At 41.3% G+C, this 9,503-nt stretch overlaps 1 protein-coding gene across 1 annotated transcript; it reads right to left on the bottom strand.

Annotated features, from left to right (window-relative positions):
- Positions 1-1,040: 1,040 nt before the first annotated feature.
- Positions 1,041-1,937, bottom strand: LOC137526203 (taste receptor type 2 member 40-like). Its single transcript, XM_068247421.1, has one exon. The coding sequence runs from the start codon at positions 1,935-1,937 to the stop codon at positions 1,041-1,043; it is 897 nt and encodes a 298-aa protein (XP_068103522.1).
- Positions 1,938-9,503: the final 7,566 nt, after the last annotated feature.

Genomic DNA, 9,503 nt, shown 5'->3' with positions numbered 1-9,503 from the left:
ATTTGAAATGAGAGACAACTTGCAACTTAGATTGCATTGTAGTATTGCATATAGAGTTGGGTATCTAAAGGGAGGATGACCGATTTCTGCCAATTAATACACAGACCAGAATACACTGAGAATGTTTGAATGGTGTCAAATACTTGAGTCAATGATTGCTCAGTATCCTGTAAATATAAAATCATGTCATCAGCATAAAGAGCAATTGTGTCCACTAGTTCACCTATTCGTAAACCCCATATTTTAACATTAGATCTAATTTTAATTGCAAGTACTTCAATAACCATAGAAAATAGGTATGGAGAAAGGGGACACCCCTGACTAGTTCCTTATGATAGATATACAGGTGTGCTAACATGACCATTAACTAAGATAGATGCTTCAGGGGCTTGATAAAGAAGTTGTACCCAAGAAAGGAATTTGGGTCCAAGGGATAAAACATTTTTAATAGTTTATAGCATTACATCATTAAGTTTAATTAAATATATCACTGAGTAGGAATAATTATCACACATAGAGCTACTGCACATGTTTTGTCCTTCAAAAGTAGGGATGGTCATTCAGATTTCGCGGAATTGAAATTTCCAAATTTCTGATCGGAACTCAGAAATCGGAAAATGGAACTCAGAAATCGGATTTCTGCAGGAAATACTGCATTACTGCAATTCGGTAATTTTAGCCCGATCACAGAACTCAAAATCAATGGACCTATCAGAGAGTGCAGAAAAAACTCTGAAGTATTTGGCCAATCAGCGAATTCAAAAAAATTACTAAAACACACACTACTCGGAAATAGAAGATCCAAACTCGGAAATCGGAAACCGATCGGAAATCCGTGCAATCGGTAATCGGCATTGGCGGAAATCAGAATTTCTTCATAATTGGAAATCGACATTTCCGACCATCCCTATTCAAAGGTTACTATTAGTAAAACTTTTTAAGGCTCTTCTAACTTGGTTTCTAGTTAGCATGATGAATAATGACTCTGTCATGACAGTGGAGTGGCTGGGCCCTCTCTGGGAAAATTGGTGCAATTTGGCTCAAGATGGGACAGCTTGGCAAAACAATTTCTTACGTAACTTTGGATTGCCCAGGATCAAAGTCATGGCTTGAGCAGAAGGAAAGAACAGGATAATTATTGACTCAATGATCCCCAAAATCTTTAAATCTGGAGACGTAATTAAAAACCTGAAAGTGATTGCCAGACAGAGTACTGTATTAAGGATCAGTTGTAGAGTCATTGTCCTGGCTGCTCGGAGGAGACCTTGTATCTGTGGAGAGGAGGTGAAGTGGGGTACATTTTGGTGGACTCTCCACACTTGACCCAAGAGTGATTCCACACTGAGTCCAATACAGATGAGAGTTGCCAGCGATGGAAGACAACAGCCACACACCAAGTTAAAGACAAAGAATGGGACATTATTTTTGGTTTGGTAAAAGCCACCTGATTGGTTGGTTGTCTCAATCGGGCAAAACAATACATCTAGTGTCCAGATAAATGGAAGTTCTATAAAAACTATTCCCAGCAATGTCATAATGAGAATTGGCACAATAGAGGAGGACAAGGTTTTCTTCAGCTGTTGGAAGAAACCTTGAGAGTATTTGACCAATTTCAAGAAGTAGTAGACAGAAAGCCAAGCGCTGTACCAAAAACTGCCATAAATCAGAGAGAAGGTAATGATGAAGATAGGCATGTACACATCCTTAGCAGATTTCAAGGAAAGCGGAAGATAACTGAAAAGCCCATTTCCAGAGTTGGAGCATTGCTGGACAATGTTGAGGAGCGCTGTAGAGAGAAAGATCTTATCACAGACACTGAAATACCGGCTATTTTTCCAGTCTCTGAAATATACAGCAACTATTGAGGAATTCAACATAACTCCTGCCAGCCAGGTTATGACAAGCAGAGTGATGGTTATAGATGTCAGAACTTCCATTTCAGTTGTCCTCTCTGTAAACCAGGATCAAGCATCAGACCGGACACAACAGCGTCCAGTGAGGAGTATCACAGCTACTGTACAGAGGGCTCATTGTATGGCTGATACACCAGGCGAGCCATGCAAATCTCGGCCGTATGGAATTTCAAAACCACATCAATCATATCACAGTATGCAAAAGGAGAATGTTTTCTTTACATGAGAAACAGTGACATAAACATTTTCAAGTCTAAGTGGATTTTACTTTAGTTCTCTGCAAATTGTTTGCATGATGTAGGACTCAACTTGCAAGGGTTGGGAATTATTTTGGAGCAATTTGAAATGACAGCATGATAGCATTGCTCCTTGGATTTGTCGAATAGTTCAGTGCTCAATGCCTTACTGATATCCAGCCTCTAGAAATCAAAGGACCACTTTTCGGGGGAAAATTGTAATATTTAAAATACAAGAAGGCACACAAGTCAAAAGCACATTTCTTCCAGAGCAAAATGTGCTATAATATACTTTTCTCCTAAGTTGCTGTCACCTACTACAATAGGTAGTAGAAATCGGACAAAACTGTCAGGTTTTGGACTAGACCATCTCTTTATGAGGGTTTCTTAGGATATTCTTTATTTTCAAAAGCACTTAGTGAATGGCAGTTGCTCACTCCAGTTGCATGAATAGTGTGCAAACAGGTAGAAGGGGCGACCTGCATCTTTGTATAGATTCTTTCCAGAAAGTGCTTTTTAAAACAATACAATAAATACTGATACTCTCCCATGAATAGATGGACTAGTCGAAAACCTGTGAGCTTCATTGGATTTCTACTAACTACTGTAAGAGTTAGCAACACATGAGAAAAGTAATTAATAGCTCATATTACTTTGGAATTATTTTGTTTACATGTATTTTAAATTTTACAAATTTTTTTTGCAGTAGTGGCCGTTTATGTCCCTTATACCTTCCTAGTGGTTCTCGGTCACCGTAAGCCTTCTGGCTGCTCTGTACACTACAAATAGCTGTCAGATAATTCATCTTTACGGCCCAACTGGAGATAAAAGAAATGTATAACTTTTGTTTAGGGGACATTTCTTTTTCACAATTCAAGTTTATTGAAGAAAACGTTGAATACAAGCTGAGATCATAAATGACACAGATTATATAAGTAGTATCAATAAAGAATTACAAAACATAGTTGTGATTCTTGTTTAAGGAGGAATGCAAGATATAACATTTCTAAACAAAGAAAAAAGCACATAGTGTAAGGCATCTGTCTAATCAAGTATCAAGATAATATTGGTTTTACTATCAACCTGTCAAAAAAGCAAATTTAACAGGGTAAGTTAAGCTGAAGATACTGTAGTATTGTTCCATATACCAGTATAGAGAAACATGAGTAATGTTCTGCCTAGTAAAAAGAAGAGAAGGTTTATCACTTAAAGAGAATCTGTATTGTTAAAATCGCTCAAAAGTAAACATACCAGTGCGTTAGGGGACATCTCCTATTACCCTCTGTCACAATTTCACCACTCCCCGCCGCATTAAAAGTGGTTAAAAACAGTTTTAAAAAGTTTGTTTATAAACAAACAAAATGGCCACCAAAACAGGAAGTAGGTTGATGTACAGTATGTCCACACATAGAAAATACATCCATACACAATCAGGCTGTATACAGCCTTCCTTTTGAATCTCAAGAGATCATTTGTGTGTTTCTTTCCCCCATGCACTGAAGTTTCAGGCTGCTCTTTTCTTCCTGCAAACAGCTTTGCCCTTGTCTGTAATTCTTCAGTATGTGAAAGCCCAGCCAGCTCAGAGGACGATTTATCCAGCTTGTAAAAGATAAGAGAGAAGCTGCTCTAATCTAAATAATACACAGGCAGTGTGCAGAGAGGGGCCTGGAAGGGGGAGTTCATAGCAGAACCACAACACTGAAGAACTTGGCAGCCTTCCAGACTCAGGCCGACAAGTCTGACAGGGGAAAGATACATTGATTTATTACAGGGACAATGATAGTATAAAGTGCTGCAGTTAGCCAGAACACATTAGAATAGCTTTTGGAACTTGTAGGATGATAAAAAACAGGATGTAATTTTTGTTACGGAGTCTCTTTAAGATAGTAGGAGAGAAAGAGCAAGTGGAATTATGAGGGTTGTTATACGACAGCCGAGTCCACAATGGCTTTATATGTATCTGAATACTGGAAATCCACCCATATGGCCCAGGTTAAGGTAAACTGTTCTGAGCGGTCTTTGGAACGGAGTATCAACTCTTCCATTTGTGATATAGCCTCTACCCTTCTGAGCCAGGATTTGATTGTTGGTGGGTTCATGGATTTCCAGTTTAAAGGAATTAGGGATCTAGCCCCATTGATAAGATGGATTGTCAGAGATTTTTTGTAAGCCTGCATGGACTCATGGGTGTCATGCAAGAGAAAAAGAGAAGGGGAAAGAGGTAATGTAGAACATGTAATCTTCTCAACAAGTGTATGTACCTCCTGCCAGAATTGAGTAAGTTTAGGGCAGGTCCAAAAAGTATGTAACATATCTCCCAGTCCTGAGTTACATCGCCAGCAGCGGTTAGACACGTGATGAAACATTTTCTGGAGTGATAGTGGTGTTCTGTACCACCTAAATAGAATCTTGTATTCCAGATCCTGAGTTGTTGCATTGAGAGAGCCTTTGTGGTTTAGGGTAAATATTTTACTCCATTGCTCGTCGTCTAGAGTGAGCCCCAACTCCCTCTCCCATTCAAGCTGGAAACGAAATTTGTTGTCATTAGGGTAGGCAAGAAGAAGTTGGTATAACTGGGATACAAGATGTCTATGAGGGCCCACACTCAACAGCATACTCTCAAATGGAGAGGTTTTTTTTTAAAGGGGAACTTCCGCCTAAACAAACATACTGTCATCAAGTTACATTAGTTATGTTAATTAGAATAGATAGGTAATATAATCTCTTACCCACCTTGTTTTAGAAGAACAGGCAAATGTTTGTGATTCATGGGGGCTGCCATCTTTGTCATGGGAGCAGCCATCTTTTTGGTTGAAAGGAGGTGACAAGGAGCAGGAGACACAGGTCCAACTATCCTGTGTCCTGATTACCCCTCCCAGCTGCACACGCTAGGCTTCAAATGTCAAATTCAAAATGTAAAAAAAAGAAATTGCACCAAAACACCAGAACGAGAACAACAAAATCAGAAATCCCATCATGCTTTGCACAGCATCAGGGGAAAAAAGCCCGGGCAGTTTTCTTCGGTGCAGCTAAAAATGAGGCTTGTATAAGAGAAACAAAGTTCTGATACCGTGAAACTGTTAAAGAAACACAAAGCCTTTTCAGTGCTGCTGAGTCGATTTTTAGTCCGGAGGTTCACTTTAAGGAAGGTCTTAGGATACAGGGAGTTTATGAAATTATCTGGAAATACTGCCATAAACGTAGCTGCGTATCACTTCTCATGGCAGACATTTCCAAGAATGACATGATCCCTTCAGGTGTCAAGAAATCTCTTACTCTGGGGCCGGGACCACTCTGCCAATCCTGTAAGAAAGGTATGTGAACGGCTGCAGGGAAATGAACATTGTCACACAAAGGTGTGAGTTTACCTGATAATGATATTAGATTCATCGCTGGTAAATGCTTTCTCATGGTTTTAATGGTAGCTTGAGTTAGAGGATTGTACCAGGATGAAAGAGTTTTGACTGGTTTCTCTGACTATCCAAGTGTGTATGGTGCACAAGCGGTAATTGCCTGTTCCACAAGAACCCAATTTTTAGGTGATGCTGTATGTAACCATTCCACCACCCTACAGAGCTGCGACGCCATATGATAACGAAGGAGATCAGGCAGACCAGTACCGCCCATATCTTTAGGGGCAGATAGGATACGTCTTTTAATGCGAGGTGGTTTTTGACCCCAAATGAATTTGTTGATGTGTATTTGGAGATTCTTCAGGAAGGAGGTAGGTAAGGTGATTGGTATGCATTGACTTATATATAGAAAGCGTGGTAAAAGGGTCATTTTTATTGACGCCATCCTACCAAACCAAGAGAGGTTCTTTTGTTGACCCCACCTTAGGAGATCTGCCTTCAACGTCTCGCCCATAGGTATGTAGTTAGCTTCAAAAAGTTCGGAAGATTACTAGTAATTTTTATTCCCAGATAGCAGAGGGATGATGATGACCAAGAAAATTCAAATAGTGTTTTAGCAATTGTAACCGTTTCGTCTGGAAGTGATAGATTTAGGGCAATGGATTTACTGAAGTTAATTTTGAGGTTGGAGATAGAGCCAACATTTTTAAAAAGCTTGATTAAATGTGGGAAAGAGGTTAGTGGGTCCTGTAAGTAGAATAGGAGGTCATCAGCAAAGGCTGAGACCACATGTTGTGAGTTGCTCACCTCTATTCCTTTAATAGAGTCATCTGCCCTGATTGCATTTAGGAATGGTTCCAGGGTTAAAATGTATATTAGAGGCGAAAGGGGACACCCCTACCTAGTTCCGTTTGAAATTTTAAAGGGCTCAGAAAGTAAGCCATTTGCCTTAACACAGGCTGATGGGTTACAATACAGCAAGGCAATCCAGCGTCTCATACTAACACCAAGACCAAGGCTAGCCAGGGTGGCATGAATATAATCTCATGCCACCATGTCAAAGGCCTTTTCAGCATCTGTAGAGAGGATACATGCTTTAATGCCGCTTTTTTTTCACGTATGCCATAAGATTGACCGTACGCATGACGTTGTCCTTGGCTTCTCTGCCTGGGATGAAACCAGCCTAGTCAGAGCACATGTGATCCGGGATAAAGGAGAGCAATCTGTTAGCAAGAATTATCCACTGCTCCCATCGCTCCACCACGGCGGATCCCCTCCTTGAATCCCTCCACTGGCTTCCTATCCAGTCCAGAATCAGATTCAAGATACTGTGTCTGACCTACAAATCTGTCCACAAAACCTGTCCAACCTACATTTCCGATCTTACTCAGAGGTACACACCTAGCCGCTCACTCCGCTCTTCCAATGAACTTCGCCTGACTACCTCCCGCATCACCCAGTCCCATGCACGCCTCCAGGACTTCTTAAGAGCTGCTCCAACACCGTGTAAAACCCTACCTCCACCCATTAGGGCAGCCCCCTCCTTCAACATCTTCAAGAAAGCCCTCAAAACTCACCTTTTCACTCTGGCCTACTACCCCTCACAAGTGCTCTAAACCCACAGCTGAACTCTGGTCCCCTACCTTTTGTGTCCTTACCTCTCCCTCTAGATTGTAAGCCTTTGGGCAGGGTCCTCCTCCTTTTGTGTCCTACCTGATCATGCACCTCCATTACTGTGAACCCATGCTATGCATCTGAGTGAACCTAACTTGCCTAATCTCCATGCTCCCCTCCAGTGACTAAGCATTACCTTGTACTCATACTGTGTTGCATGATCTGGTCTTTCTTGTATTCAGGTATTGTCATTTTGCTGTATGTCACCCCTAAATATTGTATGTATCCCTATTTATTGTCCAGCGCTGCGTAATATGTTGGCGCTTTATAAATACAATAAATAAATAAATAAATAAGTAAGTATTTTAGCTAGTAACTTGGCGTCTAAGTTAAGGAGGGAGATTGGCCTGTAGTTAGTACAATACTGTTTGTCTTTCTCAGGTTTCGGGATGACGGTTATATGGGCCTCTAGAAATTGGGATGAAGGGACAGAAGAGTTGGTGAGATCGTTGAAGGCAGAGACAAACGCAGGGGCTAGAATTGTACTGAATGCTTTATAATATTGGGCTGTAACACCATCCGGACCTGGTGCTTTACCTGGCTTGAGGGATTTTGCTGCTATTCGAAATTCATCCTCGGTAATGGGGGCTTCGAGGTCCTCCATATCTGATTGGGTCAAGTTAAGTGAGGTGGAGTATTTTTCCAGGAATTCTGAAATTTTTCTTTGTCTATCAGCAGTTTCTCTTGGATTTTGTGGACCAGGATGAAGGTTATACAGGGATTCATAGTATGATCTGAATTCCTGAACAATATCCTATGATTTAAAGAGTTTGTTTTGTTTTTGTCTATTAAAGAGGGAATATGAGATTGCAGCATTTGTTTCTGAAGGGCTCTAGCCAAATATTTCCCACTTTTGTTCCCTGCTGTAACGATAGGATGCTGCAACTCAGACGTCTGATTATTTGTGATCTGCAGAATCACCAATAATACAGACGCTATACCTGATTATGTGGTGATCTGCAGTATCACCAATAATACTAGTATAGCTAGCTGAGAGTAAGGTGTGGTGTTTGGTGCAACAGTATAGATTTCTCCAGAGGAGCTGGAGGGTCTACCAACACAAGTAACAATAAGTCTTTACCAGAGTAGCTGGCAAAGTAGTAACAAATGAGAGAATAAAGAAGTTTGGCTAAACCTTACCAGAGGAGCTAACTAACTATAGATAGATGTATATTGCAAACACTGCATATACATCTATCATCAACGGGAACCTCACTAGGTCTGAGCGCTAACACGAGTGTATTCGCAACAGCAGACGAGTTGCCAATGATCTGTGAAGGCTTAAGAAGCCGAGGAGAGCCCAGCACCACGCCCCTTAGCAATCAGCCAATCTGAGCAGCGCGAGTCACTCCTGACGGGCAGGTCAGCTGACGCGCCTTCTTCCAGCATAATGTAGTCATGAAGGAGTCCGTACACAGACTTATCGGAGCAATCACCGTAAATTTATTGTCCCATCACATGTATATAGATACACAGTCCGACCTGCATAGGCCGACGATCGTTTCGGGGCCTCTCAGGGTCCCCTTTGTCAAGGCGGGTAGCAGAAAAGACATATACATGTGTTTGAAGGCCTTGGGGCCCGGCACCAGCTTACCCACTGACGTGAGTGCGGTCTTTTGACTTACTTCTTCCAGCATAAAGGTCCTGTCTCTGCGCGCGCCCGCGCGATACAGAGACAATATGAGCAAGAGACAATGCCGTTCCCAGCATGCTGGACGCCGCCGGGACGGATAAGGCCTGTGAACAGGGAACAAAGGCGGCTGCGGGTATAGCCTGTATATCCGCAGCCGCCATAGTTTCAGGTGTTACACCTGCTTCATAGAAGATTCGCTTCCTCACCATTACTTTTCTCTTAGCTTTTGATGTTAAGAGGAAGTCAAGTTTAAGTCTGGCTGATATTAGTTCCTCTAGAGTTTGACAAGCTAAGGATTGTTTGTGAAGAGCTTCTAATTCTAAGATTTTTGCTGAAAGAGTTGTGATTCCGTCGCCTCTCTCCCTTTTGAGCCTGGAACCCATCCAAATAAAATATCCTCTTATCACTGGCTTGTGAGCCTCCCAAATAGTTAAGTTAGAGACTTCACTATTTTGATTGGTGCTAAAGTATTTTTCTAATTCAAGCTTGGTTGTCTTGGTTCTAACTTTTTCAGCTAGTAGACCCGGATTTAGTCTCCAGCACTGTACCAAAATTGGCATAAACCAGATAGCAATTATTGATGAGTACAAGAATGTGCATTTTACTAGGTAATAGTAATTGAAGGGCATAATAATACAGAATGCCATTCACAAACATGGAACATTGCTGGACAAGGTTGAGGAGCGCAGTAGAG

The sequence above is a fragment of the Hyperolius riggenbachi genome, chromosome 7, assembly GCF_040937935.1.
Source record: "Hyperolius riggenbachi isolate aHypRig1 chromosome 7, aHypRig1.pri, whole genome shotgun sequence".
NCBI lineage: Eukaryota > Metazoa > Chordata > Amphibia > Anura > Hyperoliidae > Hyperolius > Hyperolius riggenbachi.
The sequence above is the reverse complement of the archived record's forward strand: the minus strand, read 5'-3'. Positions and strand labels throughout refer to the sequence as shown.